The following is a 24,865-nucleotide window of genomic DNA, read 5'->3' as shown; positions in this document are numbered from 1 at the left end:
CTTATTGGAGATGGGGTAATTCCTGCCCACTGCACCTGACCATGCCCCAGAACGGCAGCCTGTCTCCCGGCACCTCCATCCTCTGCACAAAGCATTTCATGTGGATTATCTGTGTGTCCACAGCAGTAGTTTATGTCTGGCACAGCTACCCCAGCAGGTTTGGGAGAGACACTGACCTCCCCTCCCCAAGGTACGGGGCCCTCACATTCATCTCTGCCATTCTTTAATCTGGGACAGAGGCTCTCCTTACAACCTCAGCGATGGCCTTCACGACGAGGTGCAGAGGCCTGCAGTCTGGACTCTGCTCTCCACCTGTGCCAGAAGCCAGTGTGGACCGAGAAACTGTATCCCAGGGGTCACTCTGACTTCAGTTTCCATTAATCACTCAGATTTTTACCTTCTTTGTTTCAAGCACCTGGAAATCTTGATGTCAAGGTCTCTAGTGCACAATACATCAAAAAAAAAAAAATCTTTAAATTATGGTCTCCAGGCTGAAGTAGACAAGCCTCGAATCCTATCTTTCCCCTCAAGAACAAGGTCCATTAATCTACTTTCTGCACATTTCAACTAAATCAAAAGAAATACAGCTTAGGAATGTTGCCTTCCAAAAATAACTGCCTTCTACTTTAAATTCACTTTCACAAGTATTTCTGAGAATGGCTACCTCCCCAGCCATTACTCTACTGGCAGAGAACACAGCTTCATGGCCGGTGCACCGTCAGCTAATTCCTGCTCGGCATAGCCTTCCTCCACACTCACTCTGAAGCCAGCTCCTGCACATTGATCCACTGAAAAATGTCATTTTGTTAAGCAAAACCTTTCCATTTCATTCTCCAGTAAAGAATACCGGGAGCTGACAGAGCAAATCCTTATATCATTTGACCATTAAATCTAAGTGCTTAAAGAAAATGCAAATTTCAAAATCGCAAGTTCTTGGCAATCGGACCTTCTTCACCTCCCGTGACATTTCCTCCTGGCCAAGCCATGAGGCCTTATGTCATGCACTGCTCAAACGGTGGCCTGCCCACCAGTTCTTCCCCCAGCAGCCCTCCCATCCCACAGAACCCAGTGCTCTGCTGCTCCTGCAGCACTGTGTCCAAACACAGCAATGTGACTAGCTGAGTATTGGCCTCCAAGATAAAACTAGAAGCTTCCGAGTACATCATCTCACTCAATTTCTCACTTGCAACTCTGAGATGTGGGAGAGACACTGTACAATTAGTGATATTCCTCTCCACTTCAGCTTCTACACCCCCTTTAATCCAAACAGGGTGTGCTGAGCATACTAGGTGCCAGGTCCTGCACTGAGTACCACAAAGTAATTTTTTAAAAAATTCACAGAACCATGCCTTCCTAGAGGTGCATACTCCCAGATGGAACAGAATACTTGGTAGAAGGCCTACATGCAGATATGGTATGGTGAAACTCATCTTTATACCTACTTCCCCAGATCCTGGACAACTGCCTGAACAAGCAGGGGGTGGAGAGAGAGGACAGACAGATGGATGAACAGGTAAATAGACAGGGTGACGAGCAGACAGAGACAGGGAGGAATGTAGAGGTCATGTGTCTAATGACACAACCAAAGGAATGAGAGAGAGATGGGCAATATTAAAGACCAAATGCAGAGTTATACCTGGTACCTCTCATGGCACAAAGAAGCTCCAAGAGTTAGGGGGTGAACTGAGAACGTCCCCAAACAAAGAGCCAGCTACAGAACGGACATGCTTCTGATGGTTAGAAACTGAAGCAACTGTGTGGGGTCAGCCTTATCCACCAGAGAACTGCAAAGCTGGGAAGACAGCAGGGTGCCAAGGAAAGGACCCAACAGGGTGGGCACAGCAAGGCAGGTAGATCTGGGAGACTGCAGAAAATGCTCCCTCGTCAACCTGTTAGTGCTAGCTTTCTTGACCCAAGATATGGAATGCAGCTCTGTGTCTGCCTTAAGGACTGCACAGTTCTTCAAGGCAGAGGGAAAACGTGAGGGAAGGAGCCAAGGCTGGCCCTGGCTTCTGCCTGGCAGAGGGAGCACTCATTTTGAGAACCATGTTTATATTTATAAATCACTGGAATTAGTTACCCCTTTTTAAATTATTTTCTTTGTTTGAAATATAGCCTTCACATACACACTTTGGTTTGGGTTGATTATGGGCCCCTCTCTCTTCCCCCTACACCTCCACTTTGCACCCTATCATTGGCATGTCACACATATCCTATTGCCCTTAAAAATCTGTTCATTTTAACTCTCGTGGGCCCCTTTCCAGTTCCATGACCTATACATGCACTCCCACCAAAATATGCACATAAAAAGATAAAAATTAGAAGCCAGGATACATATATTCAAGAGACACGATAGCTTTCTAAAAGTAATATACCCGGGATGAACCTAACTAAGAAGTGAAAGATATCTCCAGTGAGAACTTGACAACACTGAAAAACTAAGCTGCAGAAGACACCAGACAAAGGGCCAGACATCCCATACTCCTGGACTGGCAGAACTGTGAAAATGGCCTCATTACCGAAAGCCATCTACAGAGTGGATGCCCTCACTGTCAAAATCTTAGTGGCGTAATTCACAGAAGAGCTTGTTATTTATTTACTCATTTCCCCTACTACCCACCTCTCCTAACGGCCTCTGTTCTACTCTCGTGTCATTTTTAAAAAATATATAGATACTACACGTGAGAGAAAACAATGTTTATCTGAGTCTGGCTTATTTCACATAATATGATGATCACCTCTTTCATCCATTGTCCTCAAAATGACAAAATTCCTCAAGGCAGAAGAAAAACCCATCTACACACACATTTACATCATGTTTCCTTATCCATTCACCTGTGGGCAGATGGCCAGGCTAGCTCCACGCTTTGGCCATATGGGGAATAGTGCTTCTGTGGTTTGCGGATTTCGATTCCTTTCCCTATAAACCCAGGAGTAGCTTAGCTGAGTCATATGGAAGTTCTAGGTTTTGCTTTTTTGAGGAGCCTCCATATGGATCTCCATTTCTGTCTGCAATTAATAAATTGCACAGATCCCCTCCAGCATTTATTGCTATTTGTTTTCTTGGTGGCAGCCACTCTGACTGGGCTGAGACAGAATCTCCGTGTAGTTTTGATTTGCACTTGGACGTCTAAAGAAGTTTAATTTTTTTAATGCATTTATTGCCCACCCGTATTTCTTCTGAGAACTCTCTGTTCAGTTCATTTCCCCATTTGCTGATGGAGTTGCTTGTTCTTTTGGCTTTAATCACATCTACATGCTGCTTTTATTATAAAATGAAACACAGAAAATACGAAGGTAATGCCTTAGTTACTTTTCTGTAGCCATGACAAAGGCAATTTATAAAAGAAAATGTTTAATCGGGGTCCATGCTTCTAGGGTTAGAGCCCGTCACCATCATGGTGGCAGGCAGGCAGACATGACATCGGAGCAGTAGCTAAGAATTTTGGGAATGGCGCGGGCTTCCCAAACCCCCTAGGCTGACTCCCAATGATAAACCTTCTCCAATAAGATCACACCTCCTAATCCTTCCCTAACAGTTCCACCAAATGGGGACCAAGCATTCAAACACAGGAGCCTCTGGGGGCCATTTTCATTCAAAGCAACACAGGCAGAGTCTATGAATCATCATAAAGCACACAAATCCACTGCTCAGCCTGAGAGACAAAGCACTACCCACCGGGGCCACACCCTGCCCACACCTGTCACCACTTGCCTCCCTCCCCCATGACAGCCCCTTTGTGACCTCTAATAAGACCAGAGACTTGCACAGACACCTTAACAAGAAACAAAGGGAGCGCTCATCCTCTTGCTCCCCCATGTCCATCAGAGGCTCTCTCTTCCACCAGCCATGACTATGGCTCTCTCCTGCTAGCAGACTCACCCTGGCACTGCCACAGGATAAGTCCTGTGTCACAGTCACAGGCTACCTGAGTACCAGGCCTGCAAAGAATATGGGGCTAGGTAATAGACCCTAGTGATGGTACCCTTCCCTTCACTGATGCGCCAAGGACAAGACACCTTCCTGCCTCAGGGGCCAGAGTCTACAGGCAGTGCACACAGCGTGGACTGGAGGCAGGGACAGGGGACAGGGCAGAAGAGGAAGAAAGTATAAGACAGGGTTTAGTGGCTACACTTCCCCACATACCAAGAACTGGACACGGGAGACACTACTGCCTTCTCCCCTAAGGGCCCAAGTCCCAGCAGGACTACCATTCAGCTCTGGGAAATGGAGAAAGCCTGCCTTACACTCCACTCTCCCTAGTGTAGAGCCCAACATTCAGAGGGGGGGATCAGAGAGTCCGACTCACAGATCCTGTGCCTGGACAGTGCAATGGCCACACCAAGGACCAAGAGCAGTCACTTCCAACATCAGAGACATGGGAACCATGTGTGGAATTCCAAGTATGGCATACTGAGAAACCTGATATGCTTCACCCCAGCAGGGGGGTTGGGAAGGATGCAAACACATGTCCAGCTAAAGAAGCTGCCTGCATAACTTCACGGCAGAGATAATCTAGATACAGAGGTAGCATTTGCCTATCAAGAAGGGGAGGAAGCCACGGCAGGCTGTTAAAGCTACCAAAGTGGGCAGCCCGAGCTTCAGCAACCATCTATAAAGTAGGGAAGGTAATCCTCAAAAACCCCTGTCCTAAGGCTGTTGTAAAAAAACAAATGCAAAGGACAGGAACCGGAGGGGAGAAGGTAAATCACCATACCAACTCCAGAACCTTCCTCACTTTTAACTTGACTGACACACAAAACCAACCTGAAAAACCTTCTGGTTCTTATTCAATAGGATTCTCTCTTGTTTGTTTAGAAGTTACTGGTAGGCTGGGAAGGTGGGTGAAACGCTCACTGAACAAGCATGAGAAACTGGGTGAGACCACCAGCATCCAAGAGAAACAGACAGGGCACAGTGGTTTGTGTCTGTAACCCCCGTGTTAGAGGGCAGAGACAAGCAGATTGAGGGGCTCGCTGATCAGCCAGTCAGGCAAAACACACATACAAATACACGCTCCATCACAAAACTTCTTTAAAAAAAAAAAAGATTTTATCATTGTTCTACAGAGAAGTAGAACATTTTATAAAGATTAATTATTTGTGTGTGTGTGTGTGTGTGTGTGTGTGTGTGTGTGTGTGTGTTTGCTTGCCTGTATGTCTGTGCACCACATGCATCAGTCTTGTGGAGGCTAGAAGAGGGTATTCAATCCTGCAACTAGAGTTACAGGCGGCTGTAAGCCACCGTGTGAATGCTGGGTATCGAACCCAGGTCTTCTGGAAGAACAGCCAGTGCAGTTAACAGCTGAATCATCTTTCCAGCCCCAACACTTCTTTTTTAAAGGATTTTTTAAAAAAAGTTATTGAATGTCTAAAACCAACTGGCTGTCAAAGTGTGGGTTTATTTCCAGGTTTTCTATTCTATTCCACTGGTCTATGTGTCGGTCTGCTTTTAGGCTATATCACACTGTTCTGAACACAACATCTTACTGTATTTGGAAGAAAAACTGGAATGCTTCCAGCTTTGTTCTCTTAAGCTTTGGCTGTTTAGGGTCCTTGGGGATTCTACACATATTTTACCAGTTTCTGTAAATGGGGCCACTGTTATTTTAGTCATGACTGGTTGAATCTGTAGCTCTTTTGGAATAACGAGGTAATTTTACTAATATATACTTTTCCAATCCATGAACACGGGCTAGCTCTCTGTTGTGTAAGTTTTTTCCGTTTCCATTTCCTCTGTTGATGTTCTGTAGTTCTGAGTGTAGAGGTGCCATACTTCCTCGGTTAAATTTACAAAGACATGCTTGTCGTTATCATCAATGCGATTGATTTACTAATTTCCTTCTCCGGCATTTTTCCTATTGGTGCACAGGAATGCTACTAATTTCTGACTGTCGTCAGAGTTCTCACTATGTAAGGTCTTACCATCTGCAGAGAAGATTTAACTTTGTCCTTTCTGGTTTGGACAACTTTTTTTTTCACCCGATTTCACTTAGCACGCTGCTAAACAGATGTGGCAAAGGCCATGATCTTCCCCTCATTCCAGATACTAGAGAAAAAGTTTTCCACTTTGTTTCTGGGTGGTATAAGCTGTAGGCTTGTCATGGGTGGCCTTGATTGTGGTGAGTTATATGCCTTAAATATGTAATATGTTGAGAGATTTTTTTTCATTAATCATGAAGAGATATTGAGTATATGATAGAGAAAGGACAGTCTCTTCAGTAATAATGCTGGGGGAGGCTAGTGAGAAGTCTCACTGGGTAAAGCTGCCTGCCAGCAAGGCTAACAACCTGACTTTGATTCCAAGGACTCACATGGTAGAAAGACTCCTATAAATTGTCCTCTGATGTCCACATCTACTCTACAACATGAGTGTGTCCATGTAAATACATAATGTGTGTATTATATATAATACATATGTATGTGTGTTGTATATAATATATTATATATAATAAATATAATTCCTAAACAGAGCTGGGAAAGTTGGGTGTTGGCAGGCAGAAAAATGAAAGTAGACCCCTCTGTTTCATCGTATATATAAATCAGCTCAAAATGGATTGAAGACTTAAATTTAAGACCCAAAAAGTATGACATTTCTAGAAAAAAAAAAACATAAGCGCCAAGATGTCAGTCCAGACAGTGATTTATCAGACACAAGCCCAAAAGCACAAGGAACTAGGACAAAGGGGCTAAGGGACCACATGCAATCAGAGAGGTCCTGCCAGCAACAGAATCAAGTGAAGAGACGGGGACCTTGGAAAGGGAGGGACTCGGACAGGAAGGACCAGCAGGACAGACACCAGGTGAGTGGCTAACACCGAAGGCACATAAGGAACTCGAGCTTCTCAGCAAGAAGAAAACAAACAATGCTATTAAAGAAGCACAGGCTGGCACCAGCTTTTCTCCATAGAAACATGGATGGTTGCCAGACATCTGAAGAGAGGCTCAGAACCACTCAACTTCACAGAAATGAGATACCAACTCACACCTGTAGGACTGGCTACCAACAACATGCGTAGGTGAAGATGTGGACATAAAGGAACCACCGTTGCATTTTAAATTAGCAAAGCCACGTTGAAAACAGTGTAGGAATGCCTCAAAAAATAACTTTAAAAATACAATGAACATATGATCCAGCAACCCCACTACTAGGCAAGGACTCACAGCAACCGAGGTGTGTAGTTTCCCATGCTCCCAGCAGCATTATTTCCAGCAGCCAAGGCACAGAAACAACCTTAGTGACCATTACAGTGTCAACCCAGAAGAATCTATTTTCAAAATGCAGACTATGTACACCATGGAATACTACGCTGCCATAAGAAGGGAACCTTATCATTTGTGACACACAGGATGAACCCAAAGGACACGGTGTTAAAGCACGGGATGACAGATCCTGGGTAATCCTGTTTGTATGCAGGATTTGAAAGAGATGAACTAACAGAAGAAGACAGAATGGTGGCTTCTAGAAGGTGGGACAGAGGACTAGAGGAGAAAGAATTAATGCTAGTCAACAAGTGCAAATTTATAGACAGACAGGAGGAAGTCTTGGTGTTTGACCACACAGTATGGTAACTGGGGTTAATAACAATGTATCGCATATTTCAAGATATCTAGACAATTTTAGTGACTTTATCACAAAAAAATTGATAAATGATAAGGAGATGAATATGCCAATGGCCCTAGATTGTCACAAGAGAGCTCAGAGGGAAAAGATGTTTGCTACCAAGCCTGATGACCTGAGTTCAATGCCTGAGACCCACACGGTAGGAGAGAACCAACTTCCACTAGTTGTCCTCTGATCTCCACACTTACACCATGGCTTGCACATGTGTGTGCACACCCACACATGCAGGCACATACATGCATTACACACACAAAACTAAAAATTTTAAAAAACAAAACCCTAAGCTAGGCATGGTAACTTGGATCTATATGATTCCAGCACTTGGGAGGCTGAGGCAGGGGGATCACAAGGCCAAGAGTGACCTGAACTACACAGTGACCGCCAGGCCAGCTTCATCTAAAAAATTAGGCCCTTTCTCAAAAATGAAAAAATAAATAAAAAATAAAACTTTTTCCAAAAGTCATTAAATAGCTATAAGACTTACATTTAACATGCCTGATTATGAGGAGTATTATCTCTAATATAAATGATGATCCTTTTCTTTTTGATTGAATAGTTCATTAAAAATCCAATTCTATTACTCTGTTGTTTTTTTTAATTAAAGCTTGTAATAGGAAAACAATCTTAAAGTCATCAGCTCCTGACAAAAGGATTGAGAATTCACAGCGCTAAAACATTTGTCTGACGGTGCAGTCATCAAGACGTCCGAATAATTACTTTTAACACTACTAAAAATTAACACCAGCAGTTTAAAATGTCCTCTTGTTTGGGGACTCAAGCGAATCAATACAACTGTGTTAAAAGCTAATGAAAACAGAAGCCCACATGGAGGATTGATGCTGCCTTATTCTTATTCTAGCTGAAGCAACAGTATTTATCAGCGGTGTTCACTAGAGTTTGTTTCTGCACAATATCTCATTAAGAAGTTGCAGCACAGAGGCTCAGACTCTGTTTGGGTGATGCTTCCTTGAAGACCGGAAAAGCAGCCCATTCCCCAGTGGGGTCCGCTGGGGACAGCTGAAGTGCACCTTCACCATTAGGCAGCACTAACATCAGAAGGACCATGCCTCTCCTCCATGCCACCACCCTCGAACAGAATGCCAGGATCCGAGCTCTCACGCTGAGGATCCTGGAACCCCTTCCATCTTCTGCATCGTCTCAAGTTGCTCCCTAAGGATCCAGGAGCAGTCAAGGAAATAGGAGCCTCCTCAGAGACCATGCAAAGAGAAAGCCCAGAATAAGCATTCAAGGGGCCATTTGGAATGAGGTGGCATAGTAGGAGCTGAGGTTTAGACCCCAGGATGGTGGTATTCCTGGAAGGTAGTGGAACCTTTAGGAGGTGGGGTCGAAGTGGAAGCCTATGAGTCATTGGGAGTGGACTCTTGGCCACTCTCTTCTATAGCTTTTGTTTCCAGACCATGAGAAGAGCTGCTGTTGTAAGTACATGCCATTGGTCTGAATTTCACATGGGTGGTAGAGATCTGAACTGAGATCCTCAAGATTTTGTGGAAGGAACTTTACCAACTAGGTCATCTCTACAGTCCCAATTTTCTCTTTTACATTTTTTCTGGACTTTTCTTACTAGGTACATGTATAACTTTATTATAAGAAAAAAATAATATGTATAAGTAAAAGAACAAATTCAGGAATCTCACTTTGCTCTCACAGCTCTTGGTACAGGCCATCCAGTCTGACTCTGCTCCACACCTCACACACCACCCCAAGCTGCCCCAGTCACATCCCACACCCTCCAGTCCCGGACACCAGGGCAGAGGCCCGGTCTGCACATCTCTTCTCTTCCTTGAGCATCTCTACATTCTCTAGTGAGTTCTAGAGCACAAACCTTTACGTGGATAAGCTGGGAAGATAGAAATCAAGGCCACAAAGTGACCTTGGTCCAAGGGTGTTACCTTGCAGGTGTGTACATAAGTGGAGTGGAAGAACGCACCATGGACAAAGTTCTCATCCCTCTACACAAAGGAATGAGGCAAAGACCAAACCGAAGCAACACTGCTGGCCTCTGACCTACCATCTTGCCTCACCTGCCCCACTCTACAAAGCTGTTGCTTATAGCTCCTGCAAGACTTACTCCAAGTGGTTTTGCTCTAAGCACCAAAAACTAATACATGTTAAATACAATGCTTGTCATGGCAATGGCTAATATGAATCTAATTATTATGGTTTGAAAGTAGTCTGAGTGTTACCCCAAGGCTCATGTGGTAGAAGAGTGTGTGATGCCCAATAAGGATATATAGAGAAGCAGTGGGGCCTAGTGGGAAGTAACTCAGTTACAGGAGCATTATGTAAAAGATATCAGTATGGTTCTGATGGGTTCTATTATTATCCCACAATAGCAGATAATGTAGTAATAGTAGAAGAAGTAGTAGAAATAATAATAATGCAGTGAGCCTAAGCCCTGAATCTCTCTGGCTTCTTTTCTTTCCTCCACATGGTCCTCAACACAAGCTTCACCCTCCATGAAGATCCAGAGATGCCCAACACTGGTTGATCAGCCTCCAAGACTGGGAAGGGAATAACTCTTTTCTCTTTATAAAATACTCACCCTTAGGCATTTTGTTACAGTAGCAAAAAAGGAACTAAGACATTAACTGATAATAAGTGGTATCGACTATTCACTGGTTATTTACCCCAGACTTCCAAGAAATGGCTACAGGAACGTGACAGATGTGAGCACATCTGTCAGGAGGGAGTGGGGCTTCGAGTGCCTCTCCGCATGCACCTCCATTGCTGAGCTGCTTACAAGTTCTCTCATACTCTCTTAAATCCACAGTTCGTGAACCATCACATTTCGGATGTGGACATGTGTTCCAAATGCCTTTCTAACAGGGGTATTGGTTATTCCCCAGGGGAATTAATTCAGCTTCCACACTTAGGGCTCAGGCACAGGTTCTTGTAGGTCTCAGCTTAAAAATCAGAAACACAAGCTTGGCCCCAGGGGTGACCTACCTTCAGACAGGGAGCCATTTTGTGTGTAGACATTGCAAAGCTAGCGTCTCTCACCTGCGTCCACTGAACATAAATCTGCAGAAGTGGGCTCAACAAGCCTTCCAGGACAGAACTGCTCGTCTCTTACACCTCTGGAAAATTCAGATTTGAGCTTCCCACAAAGCTTCCCAGAAGCACAAGGACTCTCTGGCCTTTCCGGGAACCATAGTGTCCAATGCCATAGCATTCACCAAAGGGGAAGGATTTTAGTGGGGACCAGAAGTACATGGTCAGGCAGCTAGGCCACCTCCAGGCAGCAAGATGAGGGCAAACCATCACTACCCATGAACATGGCAGTACCTCTCAGGGTTAGTCGGAGAATTAGCAAGAATATATGCAAAGCACACAGCACAGTGTACAAGGCCGAGTCCTAATACGTGGAAACTAATGTTTCATCGTTTTACATAAGGCAACATTCTGGAGAGCAGCCACGAAGTGGAATCACAAAGTTCTGGGCCAGGCCTGGGGATTTGAATCCATCAATCTAACCCTAGGGCTAATAGAATGAATTCTGAAAACAAATCCCATCAACCCTGCTCCCTTAGCTAAAGCTCAGGAGCACTCACTTAAAAATCCAAGCTCTTTGGTATGGTGCAAACTCTTGACTCTGCCCTTAGACTTGCCTTTCTGCTTTCCTGGGCTTCCTCACTGCTCCCATCCACTCCTTCCCTGACCACACCCTTCTATCCAACCCACCTGAAGTAACTATTCCCTGTATATGCCCTAAACTCACTCCAAAGTCTCTGCCTGTGGTATCCCTTTACTGGAGCCCTAAAGCCTACTTGCCTCTCAACTCCCAGATCACGGAGCAGCTGCTCTGTGATACTTCAAGACGCACACGTGCAGGGGCAGGCCCATACGTGCACACCTCAGCCAGGCCTTGCGTGCAGATAACACCACTTAACAATTTGCACCGGAATCTATGAGCAAACGCAGCTCTACATGCAGTGACCCTAGCAATGACCAAGTAGAGTAATGCTGGGAATGGGAATAGTGTGTAGGAGTGAACTGTACTGGCAGCAATTGTTCTGGAGACTCGGGGGGCCGGTGAAAAGTGAAAGACTGGATCCGGAGATCAGGGGCTGGAGGGGAAGAAGAGCAGAGAAGGCCAGGAGGAAGAAGAGATGCAATGCAAGGGAGGAATAAGAAAGAGAGGAAAACTGGGGACCAGCTTGGGGTGGGTCTGGGGACTTCACGAGGGGTGAGCTTTGGATGGACCATGCTAACGGACCTGGACATTAATGCAAAGGTTCTTCAGTTGAAAACAAACCTGTCTCCATTATTTCTCTCTTATCCCTGTCTAAGACGCATAAACAAAACGGCCCAGGTCCTGTCTCCCACACACCACCAGGAGCAATGAGTGACCTGGGGCCTCAGAAGCACAGTAACTTTCCAGATGAAGCGGGGATACAGGACAGACCTTTGGTGAGAGCCCATGGGGCTTTTTGCTATTTACACGGAACACAGCCTTGCCGCTGGGACTCTTCTGCCTCGCTACTGAGGTGATCCAGATGAGATACACTGACGTGGGTTTTAATTTCCTCTCTTTACCAGATATGTATTGACATTCAGGCCACAATCCAACCCTTAGGGATATTCATTTAATGAGTTTTGTGTTGCTTTTTAAAGTACTGGTATTGTTCAAGAGCACAGGGAAGGAAAAAAAAAAAGGAACACAAACAGAGGACACAAGGAACGGACCAAGGTCTGATAGGGGGGCTGGGGCTGCACAGGCTAATGACAGGGCAGAGCAGGTGGTCTTCAGGACTCAGAGGGGATTTTTCTGGAAGCTCAAAGGACACCTGTGATGAACCAGCTGTTACCCGATACTGTGTGCAAGCCCAGTGCTCAGCAAGTCAGAGGGCAACTGTTCCCCTGGAGGCCTGTGCAGAGGGGTGAGGAAAAAGCTCATTGGGTTGGGGGTCAGTCAGGGCTCCACTCAAGCCACCCTGCTCCAGGAACCCAGCCTGCATGCTGCCTTTGGACGTCTGAGGTGACGGTACCCAGTGTCCTAACGGTCTCTCTGGTCAGTGCATGTCTCTGCCCTGAGAGTCCCTAAACGCAAGGCTGGCTCCTCTTCCTGTGCAATCCCAGATGTCGCAGTAGGACCAAGACCATTTCTCTCTTCAGCAAACGTTCATTGAGCACATTCAGCATGCCAGACACTGCACTCCAAAGGGAGACTGGTGACAGTGAGAAGGACAGAGGGGACGGATGATGCCAGTGCAGCAGACAAAACACTGTAGCAAACACAACAGGCAAGGGGCTGAGAGGGGGGCTTCCTGGCAGGGATGCCAGCACGGAACAAGGAGGAGGGCTCAAGCACACATCTCAGACTTGAATAGTCCAGTCTTGTTGAAATGCAGAGCCTGATTCAGGAGGTCGGCAACGGGACCTTCTAGTCTGTTTCTCCAGTCGGCTTCCAGAAATGCCAATGCTGGCAGCCGATCTTCTCAAAGCACTAGCTGGGCTGAGCGATCCTGAAGCTGAGCAGCCCAGCCTACAGCCGCTTACTTCATCTAAGCTGAGAAACAGATGACGGTGTAATTGTACAGTGGGACAGACTGGGCCTAGTGCTATCACAGAGGGAGGAGACAGGTGACCAGAACTCTCTAGACCATCGTAGGTTAAACTTTTTAAAGGACAATCCTATTTTTACTTCCTTGCTAAACACTACTAACCTTCTTGTCTGTCTTGATGAACATTTTTTATTTTGTTATTTAAGAAAGAAGAAAGTAAGTTCAGGAATTTTCTAGGAATATCTCAGTTTAAAAAAAAAAAAGCAACACTTAGTTGATGTTTTACAAATTTTATTTTTAACTTTTCCAGAAAAGAGTGCCTCCTCGTTCACAGCCTATGAAGCCCACTGTGCATACTGCCGCCACACAATATCTTTGCCTCCCCAGAGCAGTTCTAATTTCAAATATTTTATCTCACTGTCATTTCTATGTTTTGTCAGATGGCAGGTCTTGATAGTAAATTTAAAAGCACAGTCATACCTCTACTGAGTCACTGCGGAGCTGGAGACATTCTTACACAGTGACTCCTACTCACTGCGTCAATATTACACCCTTGAGCTTATCAAATGGGTAGAATCTGAAAAAGGATGGTACAGGAGCATGGGGCTGAGGAACAGGTCAGTACCTAGCTCTGTGCAGAACCCCAGAAATGGGGTACAAAGACAACAGTGCCTGGAGCAGAGCCAGGTGACAAAAGGGAGGTACCCTCGGCTCACAGATGAACAGGTTAGACTATGGCAGGGAAAAGAAGGCATGAAAAGAATGTCCTATCCAGAGACATGTGAAAGGCTGGCAACAGATGAGCCCAAGTCTTCCACACAATGATGCTGCCTACCAGCTGGACTGGCTATATCAACTGTCACAATGTGTACATGCTCCCAGCCTGACTCAGTTTCCCATCCCAAGCAAAGAAGCTGACGCTACAGGTTGCTGTGAAATGAGAACAGGTCATCTTTTCTTGTCAAGGACTGGAGCCTTCGAAGATTAAGAGCCATTCGGAAAGGACATGGGGGCCAGCCCAACGACGCTCCCTCTGGCCAAACTGTGACAATCTGAACAACGACAATAGCAACTGTAAGTGGATCAAAACATTGAATCAACAAAATCCATGCATTGTGATGATATTAAAACCTGGGGAGCAGCCGGGGCCCAGAATTTGAAAAGTTTTCAAGTTAGGCAATAAAGGGGGGGGGGGGTACTTCTGGTTAATCAAACGGCCCCAGAAGATGAGCTAAGTGTTCTAACGTACAGAAGAACACCTTTGGGAAGCAGAAATAATGAAGTATTTTTTAGAACTAACATGACATTACTGAGTCAGGTATAGACTGCCAGGGGATTTTAAAGCCATTTGTGATGGGTGAAGGACCAACACAAGGATATTCTGTGGTGAAAGGAGACCTCACCGGGTGTAGAGCCCTATCACCCCATCTAAGGCACCCATCCTGGCCCCAATGTTGGTCAAACAGCCAACTACATTGTCGAAAGTATTTTATCTCTTATTATTAATTATTAATTTATTGCATTAATTATTAGTACTAATAATTATTAGTTCTCTTACAATGAGTGAAAGTGCAGAGAACACATGCCAATTGAGTGCCAGGCCACAGATGGGATATCTACATCACTCCTGCTCCAAGACTTAGGGGCCATCACAGAAGAGAGGATGAAAAGAGGGAGAGCCAGCCGTCCAGGAGACGGGAACAGGACAGTGTCTTCTGAACAAGACAGGACCCCCATGCTCATGAGCTCACAGCAGCTATGGCCGCCTGCACAAGACCTGCACGAGATCAAGCAAGTCAACATCCCAACTTGGAAGTGGGAGGGGCCTGTGTACTCCCACTCCTAACTGAGGGCTTCTGGGAAAGGGAGAGTCAGTTTTTTTTTAAGAGTATGGCCCCTAGTAGGTCAACCAAGATCTAATGGATGGCCACATACTCAGGAATATATGGGCAGCATAAATTGAACTCAATGGGTTATTGAAAGGGGGAGGGGGACAAGAAGTTAGGGTCTGAGTAGGGAGGTAGTAATGAATGTAGAAAGAGTTAGATGGAGGAAAAGAGATGAATATGATAAAAAACAGACTGTATAATTAAGAAAAATATTTTTTAAAAAAGAAAAACCTTAAAAGATAAAATTGAATGCCAAATGTATATTAGAAAGCAAAGAATAATTACTTCTTCCTACATACATATGCATTTGCAGAGACGTATAACCATCTTCACTCGATCCTTCAGAATTTAGAAAAAGCAATGCCAGTCTTTAAATTTTCAGTGCTTGCTTCAATCTTATAGGAAAAAAATTGATTAGTTAAATGCAACTTTTTCAAACTTTTGTGTAGAGGAAGTAAGGCTGTTGACATCACAACGTATGTATGTATGTATGTATGTATGTATGTATGTATGTATGTATGTACTGATAACATGAGAACACCCCCAACCCCCTGAAGGGTTTCTCACAATACCCAGCATCTTAAGAATGACACACACACAGTGAAAGCCCTTCTATGAACAAAGTATTCGAAGTGATTGACCACTGCACCATGGATCCTGCTGTCATATACCAAAAGTGTGAAATCATGTAACAAATATTGGGGCTTTCAATTAAAAATAAAAATAAACAATAATTTCAATATACAAGGACTCTTAGCACTACTAGGAGTTATGATATCATTGGTAACAACAAAACAAACAAACACCACATATGGATAAATTACCAGGCAACTCAAGAGACTTCAAAAAGCAGTTCATACTGTACAATGCATGAGCTGAGGCTCTGAAAGCACAAGACATATGTTTACTTTATTTCTAGATTTATAAGTCTAGCAACCCAATACAATGTTATCTGAAAGATCAGAGACATCAGTAAAAGCATTGTTCATAAGAGATCATATTCAAAGCTCACTAACACAGGATTAATGTTGTTTAAGGACCATGATATAGAGAAAATTGGGAGATTATTAACTTGAACTTGAGCAGGAATTCTCAGGAGACTGCCCCTTAATTGGCTACTGGGAAAGTAGAGGGTTTGGATCAGGCATGTACTACATAAACTTGTTAAAAACTAAAGAGACCCACACCAAGAGGAATGAGCGTAAGATGGGTAAGGAGTCTGTGTCCAGGAGCCCAAGTGGGCTCTGTTATGACTGGTATTTTGGCAGGTAGGAAAGGCAGGGCTACACAGCATGATCAGGATAGGCCACTGCCTGTTTCCCCCTACACTCTCCATCATATGTACCCAAGTCACCCGGAAGCTCAAACCATGGAGTCATCATCCTTAACACTTCATATTCTCAGTGCTGATTCTCATCCCTAATAAATGTTATAGCTCCCAGGAATGCTGCTGAAGTACAGCCTTGGTGTCCCTCCCTGATCCTTCTATCTTACTCAGACTTTGGCCAACCTACTTTGCAACCCTCAAATCCCACATATCTCTTATCAGATTCCCTCCTGAATACGGTATGTAGTTCAAGACAGGATGCTAAATCATGACCAGATAAGGGCTTATCTCAGGAATGCAAGGTTGGTTTGATAATCTAAAAAAAAAAAAAAAAGTTAATTCATCTTATTAACAAGCTAGGTTGAGGGGGCTGGAAAGATGGCTCAGCAGTTAAGAGCACTAGCTGCTCTTCCAGAGGTCTTGAGTTCAATTCCCAGCACCCACATGGTGGCTCACAATCATCTATAGTAGGATTTGATGCCCTCTTGTAGCATGCAGGTATACATGAAGAGCAATCATACATAAAATATAAATAAATAAAATTAAACAAGCTAGGTTGAAAAACCCATATGACCATCTGAAAGTATCTAAGAAAATATAGTACCAGTTCCTGGATCATTTTTTGTTAATCTCAGAAAACCTGGAATATAAGAATCACAAAGGTAAAATAATTGTTTTCCACACTATAGAACTCCTCCTAAAGTCAGCCAAGGCCTTTTCCATAGCATGCAACCAGTTTATGCATTATCCGTTCTTATATTTACTTTCTCGCTTCTCACCTTCAAACTTCCTTCGTGAACATTTGGTAATTCTGTTTTCTGTCTTTCTTGGCAAACAAACTCAGGCTATTCAAGTTTTGGTTGACAGTGCTAACAAATTCAGGGTAGGGTAGGGATAACAAAGTCATGTAGTCACGAGTCCCACAGAACCTTAAGGTCACCCCACAGTCCAGGGCGACTGTTACACTATCTTACCTCATGTGTTACTGGAACATTTCCACAGACTTGCTCCAAACGTATCTGAGAAATGCCCCCTCCCTTGTGTTGGCTTAGGCCCTGGCATTCACAAGGCCTTCTTTCTCAGTACTTTCTGCTTCATTCTGCCCACCCCCTTCACTGGGCATCCATTGTCCTTCAGTGGTGACAATCACTCACTGGCCACACGCACGGCCATACTCTCTCCTAACATGGGGAGCAAGGAGAAAGTACCACTTTCTGCCTTTGAGGAACTTGGAGTTTAGAGTGTGACAGAGAAGGAAATGGCCAACAGCTCCACCAAGTTCCAGGAGACCACACAGACAGCATGTACATAGACATGGAGCCATGCATCTGCTCTTTCTGAGGAAGCCAAGCCCCTTCGCTGCATTTGGGTTCTGCAGGGCTGGCCTCCCTACAGGAACTCTCGTTGCAGTATGAAGGATCATTTCATAGATGACTAACTTGAAGGAATCTGTCCATTGTGACAAAGCTGGCCAAAAGCAAGGGTCACTGCAGGTCTGTCTGACATCCAATGAACATGGGTTTCTCCTTCCTTGCTTTGCCGTTTTTTGGTGAAGTGTAGATACTTGGGGAGGGGGGTAAGGGTTATTTTGTTTTGATGTGGTCTCTAAATTGCTTTGGATTTTTAGGGACTAATCATGTCACCTAAATGTCCTTACCCAAAGCAAACATATTGCTTACTGTCAGTCATTCCAAATGGCAGACTTAACTCAATTTTCTTGTTTGGTAAGAATGCAATAAAAGTACACGCTTTCTTTTCCTGTCTGGCTCTTCCCTGCTGTCTGCAGATCAATCATGCTGAATGCGGTGGCAGAAGCCAGATCACGAGAATAGTCCCACAGGACCTGCCTGGCTCTGAGACGACACCCCGTGTCCCTGGAGACCCTGGAGATGAACCGTGCGGCCCTTTGTAGGACAGGGTCATGCATTCCAAGATTGGATGGTCTCTGCTGCTGTGAAGCCATTAATCCTAACTGTGGGCACATCCTGGGCTCGAGCAGACAGAATTCCATGTCGCTATGCAAAGGCTTCCAGACCAGCCCCCAGATCAACCTCTTAATGCCTAGACTTAATTTTAATTATGTGCTTATGCAGGGGTTTATGACAAATGGTTATGAAAATTCCTTTTCGGGAACCCAGGTACTATATATAAGTCTGTCATGGAAGTACCTAAAAATGAGCTCATGTTTTTACCACATGCCTATCTCTGTGAGGTACATGGGGGAGGTTTGTGAGCCCTCTTAAGAATGCTAAAGACCAGTCCTACTGATAATAAAGACTGAAAGGGGGAACAATGTTTCCTTTGGGGGGCAATGGTACCCAAAATAAGGTCCTCACCTTATCAGCATCACCCAGCAATGTCCCAGAAATGCACATTCCCAGCCCTCTAGACCTGCAGGTCAGAAGGTGAGGGTGGCCAGGCCAGGTGGCTAGGCAAGCCCTCCAGGTGATTGTGGGGGAAGGTAACACTACTATGACAGAGCCCCCCATCCCCACCCCCAGAGGGTGGAGTGAGGCTCTAGAAGCCACTTCAGTACCTTCCTGTCTCATTGGTTCCACATTCAGTAAGAGTCTACTGCATGTGTCTGTCCCTTGCAAAGTGAAGAAATACAGACATCAGTAAGTCTCACCGCTATCTTTAATTAACTTGCAATCATCTAGGTAAAAAAAAAAAAAAGTAACTGGCATAAGAATACTTCAAACATGGGCAGCTTCTGTTAGCATCCAAATAATGACCTGACTTCAGTGACATATCAATGACCCAGAGTGTAAAGGGGCTGTGACACTTGTCCCTCTCTCATCAGGGCTGCAGTGAGCCTCTGCAGACCTCCCTAAACCAGCAAACAGAAGTCACATCTGTCTCTGTCTGTGCCTGTCCTCAGCAAACATCACAATCTGGTATGTACTTGTTCAGTGTTTGTCTCTGGCCAGAATGTGACTCTTGGACTCTGTGCGTGGCCAGAATGTGACTCTTGGACTCTGTGCGTGGCTCTATTTCCAGCTTTTAGAGCTGAGCATGTACTGGAAAACTGCTCACTAGCTGTCAGACACATGAACTGGATAAAATGCGGTAAGAGGGACAAGGGAGATGGCTTATCAGGTAAAACACTACCTTGCGAGCATGAGTTTAGATCCCATACAAAAAGCCTGTCCTGGTGATGCACACAGGTACATCATGTACCTGCACACATGTGCATCTCTAGCAATGCAGAAATGGGAAGAGAAGACACATAGGTTTCTGGAAGCTTGTAGACCAACTAGCCTGGCCTGTGTGGTGAAGTTCAAGGCCAGTGAAAGACCCCGTTTCAAACAAAAGGCAGAGATGGATGCTGCAGAAGTGGCTTGGCAGGTAAAAGTCCTTATTGCTCTTCTAGAGGACCAGAGTTCAGTTCCCAGCACCCACGCCAGGCAGTTCACAACTGCCTCTAACTCCAGTTCTAGGAGATCCAACACCTCTGGCCTCCAAGGAAACCTGCATTCATGTGCACATACCTATAAACAGAGATGCACACATACACATAATTAAAAGTAAAAGTAGAAGGCACTTTAAGACCAACACCCAAGGCTATTCTCTGATCTCCATATATATGCCCTGTTCCAACTCACACATACAAAAATGCACACACACACACACTGACACACAAGTGTGCGCGCACACACACGCACACACGCGCGCGCGCACACACACACACACACACACACACACACACACTGCAGAAAGTTTGACACAACAGCCATGGTCACAAAAGGCCTTAGCTTTGCACTACCTAGACCTGGAGGAATGTTCCTTTGGCCTCACTTAGCATTTGCTTTAGAATTCCACAGACAGCAGGCCCTCTCCCAGCTCTCCCTTCTAAATTTCTTATTAAGTTTTGAAATTTGTTGAGCAGATTAAAGGATTCCTGTGAAGCTTTTATGCTTAAACTTTGCAGAGAAAAATTCCCTGTCTCTGTAACTATCACTGGGACAGATTAGAAATAATTTGGAGCTGAATTGGATTTGCTATTTTGTGAGCCTCTCTTATCTACCAGGACTAATAGCAAACACTTCCCTCCCGACAAGGGCTGGGAGGAAGCCTTATTATCTGCCTTTCACAGAGTGGAAACTGAGGTCAGACAGGCCAAAAGGCTTAGACGTGACTATTCCATCAACACAGCTTGAATCAATAGAGGGGTGTTCTGTATCCCATAATAAATTCGGAAGCACAGAAAGTGTGCAGGCAGTGACATCGTGGTGTGGTGGAAATGGCTTATGCACAAGCCTTGGAATCAGAAGTACCTGGGCTAGAATTTAACTTTTGCTTAGAGGCTGCCCGAACTTGGACATTTCCTTCACCTCGTGGAGATGTGCTATAATTGCCCTTGAATGGTATGCAGTTGTAGTCCTGGGAGATGGAAAGGCCCCCGGTGGGCATCACAGCCTCTCTGCCCCATTGCTCTCTGGACTCAGCAGGCTCAAGTGCTCGCCTTCCCCTGAGCTGGCAGCATTCTGGAAGGCTTGGATCCTGAGGCGGGAACTGGATGTCTGGGGCCACCCTGCATCTACTATGTAATTACTGGGCTGATTCTGGTCAGTCGCCCATTGCATCCAGGCTACCATGTCTTCATCAGAAAGACAGAGGCCAACAATGGCCTGCCTACCTCCAAGGTCAGGGGTGAGAATGGCACAGCTGGGAATTGTATGAGTGCCACAAGGGACCAGTGAGCACCTGGAACGGGTGTCTTGTGGCAGTTTCACCGTTGTCTACATGGTTATCTCCTCCAGGTCATCTGAATGTCCCTGTCACCATGCCATCTGGTGAGTCCCACCCTGCACTGCAGCCTGGCCCAGAAGTGAGTCACCAGGGGTGGGCTTTTCGGTCTCAGATGTTAAGCCAGGCCCATTGTGGCATTCTCTTCCTGCTGCCTTCCAATCAGGAGGTAAACTCGCAGCTACCTCTCCAGGGCCATGTCTGCCTGCATGTCATCATGCTTCCTGCCATAATGGATGAAACCTCTGAATTGTAAGCCAGCCCCAGTTAAAAGTTTTCCTTTATAATAGTTGCTGTGGTCATGGTGTCTCATCACAGCAATAAAACCCTAATTAAGACATGTGCTTTGTGTGTTTTCTCCAGAATCTGCTTGTCTTATTCCTTCTCGTTCTTTTTCATTATTATTATTATTATTACTATTATTATTATCATTACTATTATATCATCATTATCACTGTGTGTGACAGTTGGGAGAGCACACATGCCACAGGGCACCTGTGAAGGTCAGTTTTCACCTTCCACCTGCATGTGGGTCCCAGGCACTAAACCCTAGTCCTCAGACGTGCATGGTAAGATCTTTAGCCCTGAGCAATCCTGATGACCTTATTCCTCCTTTCACAGTTTTCCTAAAGTAGTTTGCACAGACTTCCTATTATTTCTCCCTTAAGGAGTTTTCTCTGTGGAAAGGTTTTTAACAAGAACTTTCTTCCCTTGATGGGTACAGAGCTCTCCTGCTTACCTATCTCGTCCTCTGCATAAAGCTGTTCATAATGTGCTTCCCTTATCCTCCACATCTCAGCAAAGCCTGCGCAGAAGCTCCCTGTCTTGGTCCTGATACTGGTAATTTACATAATTACTCTTTAATCACTCTGGCTAGAAGTCGATAAATTTCACTGACTTTCTCTAAGAACAACCTTCTGGTTACTTTGTCTATTTTAAGGACTTTGTTTGTTTCTTAGTTCATTGATTTCTGCTTGGTTTTTTTTATTATTTCCTTTCTGCTTACTTTAATTTTCCAACTTTTTCCCTAAGTTCCTAAAGTACAAGACCAGTCCTTAGCTACTCTGTGAGGCTCCCGTAGATGTATCTGTGGCTACTATGCCTGCCCAGCTGCAGTCTCAAGAGATGTGATGCTTACAGGGAGGGCGAGTACCTTCCAAAGCCAATGGGTACAGGGCCAAAAGCTCACTGCCCCGACAAGCCTGGGCTTTGCCAAGATTTCAGAATTTCTTCCAGCAAATCACATGTAGGTATGAAGTGGAAAGGAGGCCTGTTCAAGTACCAGAAGGCAGAGCGTGGAAAGGACTATGGTGTGCACCGGGCCTCTGACTGTTCTACAGCTGCTCTGCCACGCCCCATCTCTGAGTCTGGTCCAGCTACGCTTCCCACAAATAAAGCTATGTGCAGCTGTAGTGGTACCTGGCACAGTCCAACTCAGGCCCCCGGTGTTCAGCTAGCACCAGGAGCTGGCATCCTCGCAGAGGGCTCTCAGCAGAGCGCTTGTCACATTTTGGTCATACTGGACCACAGCAGATCACCTGGGGTTCAAAAGGTAGCTACCGGCCCCAATGACAGGTTAGAAAAGGAGGGCTAGACAATAAAAGCCAGCACCAGCCGGGCGGTGGTGGCGCACGCCTTTAATCCCAGCACTCGGGAGGCAGAGCCAGGCGGATCTCTGTGAGTTCGAGGCCAGCCTGGGCTAACGAGTGAGTCCCAGGAAAGGCGCAAAGCTACACAGAGAAACCCTGTCTCGAAAAACCAAAAAAAAAAAAAAAAAAAGCCAGCACCAATCTGAGCCAAGACTAGACACCAGGTAACTCAGGCGAGGAAAAGCCCACAACCCTGCTTCCTCCAGAGTGGCTTCCCGGCTAGCAGCTGCCACCTGGATTTGTTTGCCCTAACCTCCTTTTTCTTTAGCTGCAAAAATGAAGTTCCAGGGTCTTAGCAAGTCCACGATGGGAACAATGTTACTCCAGTTTTTCCAATCGGACTCTGAGAGGCAGACAGGCCTGGCTTACATAATTTGTGTGCTAGGGATATGCACCCGGGGCCTCAGGCATGCTGGCTAAGCACTCTGTTACTGAGCTGCAGCCTTGGCCCCAAGAATGCTGTCACCGATGTCCACCCAACAAACACAGCATCATCCATTTTCAGTCATCGAGTCCTCCCACCTCCCACTGTTCATGCAGACAAACAGTCCTGAGCACGGACACAGTTCCTGCCGGCCACCTGTATCCTTCAGAGAAACCTGGGGAAACGTGATGTACCCGGTCCAAGACAGTGCCTGGCGGCCCTATCGGCCATGATGATACAGGTTGATGATTTTACAGGTTTCATACAAGTCCAATTAAATCATATCGTTTCTGCCTCGGGGATGCTCAGATGTTCCACAGACAGGTCACAAGCCACTCACAAGAGCCTTCCCCATTCCTCAGAGGAGCTCACTACTCCACAGAACACAAACCCCTTCCACCCTGCACCAGCATGAGCCAGAAGCGCTCACAGTGCAACTCTTCCCACCCGACTTGGGCATTCAGGACAAGCTCCTCTGGCAGCCCCGTCAGTCAATGCCCACTCACATGTTGGCATGGGGACAGCAAGCCGCACGCCCACGGGGTAGCCAGGAGCACCACTCACTTAAGCCGTGACTCTGCGCCTGCACCCCAGTCACAGCTCAGAGCCCTGCAGCACCCCACTGTGTACTTTGCCCCTGGGCAGGGTCTGAACCGGCACCCGGACTCCTGTTCACACCCTCCCTGCAAACAGCAGGGCTCTGCTCCTGCTGGCCCTCATGCCCTGAGCATCCTGGCTTTCTACAGAGAGCCCAGTAACTGTGGACTTACAAACCAGTACCTGCAAGAGCTTCTAAATGGTTAAAAAAAAAAAAAATGCTATGAGGTGAATATCCAAACTGAGAAAAACTGGGCAATGAACGTATTTCTCAAAGGAGAGGGACAAGAGAAGATTGTCTCCTCCTCTCTGTCCTCACTGGCATGCCCGCCTCCCCAATCTCTGTCACAGCAAAACAGCGCTTTGCATCACCAAAGTACAAGATACATGAGCAGCCTTGAACTGCTCTCTAGAAATTCCACAGACATAAACCACGAGACACCATTTTCAACCACCCACCGCCATCTCCTTCAGAAAAGTTCTGCGAACTCCGAGTTGGAGAAGGCTCCGAAGTCCCCAAGAGAGTCCCAGCACCAATGGACTAACCTTGAGGTGGCCCAGGTCCCCCGTCTTGCTGCCCTCAGAAGGGTTCGTGGGTCTGCTCTCCACTCGGGGCCGGACGACCTGGCGGAAAGGACTGGACATGGGAAAGCCGCTCACACTGATTCCGTCTGGGAAGAAAGACAGAAGGCCCAGGTAAAAAGTGACAGTCTGTTCTGTGAGACAGGGTTTGTCTTGTTTCCACGTAGTAACAGGAAGGAACATGGCAGTCTCCACTCTCTAGAGAGTCTTCCCTGGGCATTCGTTCACCCTGCCAACAATACCCCTCGGCAGGCAGTTTCTTTCTAGGGACTAGGTGTGGGGAAAGTGGGCTTTCGTGGAGAACGGATGACCCAGAAGTTCCAGTGGGCCTCTCAAGGACTGACACACTCAGTCACGGGCAGACCAAGGGCAAAGCAGCTCTCCCAGGCACTGGAGACCAGCTGTCAATCAGACCAGCCACTGCAAAGGGACTAGAAGATTCTACCAAGACACATGGCTTGCTGTGCCCCATCCTGGTCTCAGCTTTTCACTCGGGGAC

General features: G+C 45.9%; 1 protein-coding gene across 2 annotated transcripts in view; it reads right to left on the bottom strand.

The window, feature by feature from the left end:
* Positions 1-24,865, bottom strand: part of Trappc9 (trafficking protein particle complex subunit 9) — a 482,662-nt gene that overhangs the window by 304,961 nt on the left and 152,836 nt on the right. For both annotated transcript variants that reach the window (XM_059246876.1, XM_059246877.1), the window contains one exon: positions 24,331-24,455. In XM_059246876.1, the coding sequence (XP_059102859.1) occupies positions 24,331-24,455 (125 nt within the window). The remainder of the gene's footprint in view (positions 1-24,330; positions 24,456-24,865) is intronic.

Source organism: Peromyscus eremicus, chromosome 20, assembly GCF_949786415.1.
Source record: "Peromyscus eremicus chromosome 20, PerEre_H2_v1, whole genome shotgun sequence".
Lineage (NCBI taxonomy): Eukaryota > Metazoa > Chordata > Mammalia > Rodentia > Cricetidae > Peromyscus > Peromyscus eremicus.
This window is presented reverse-complemented; position numbering and strand designations above follow the sequence as displayed.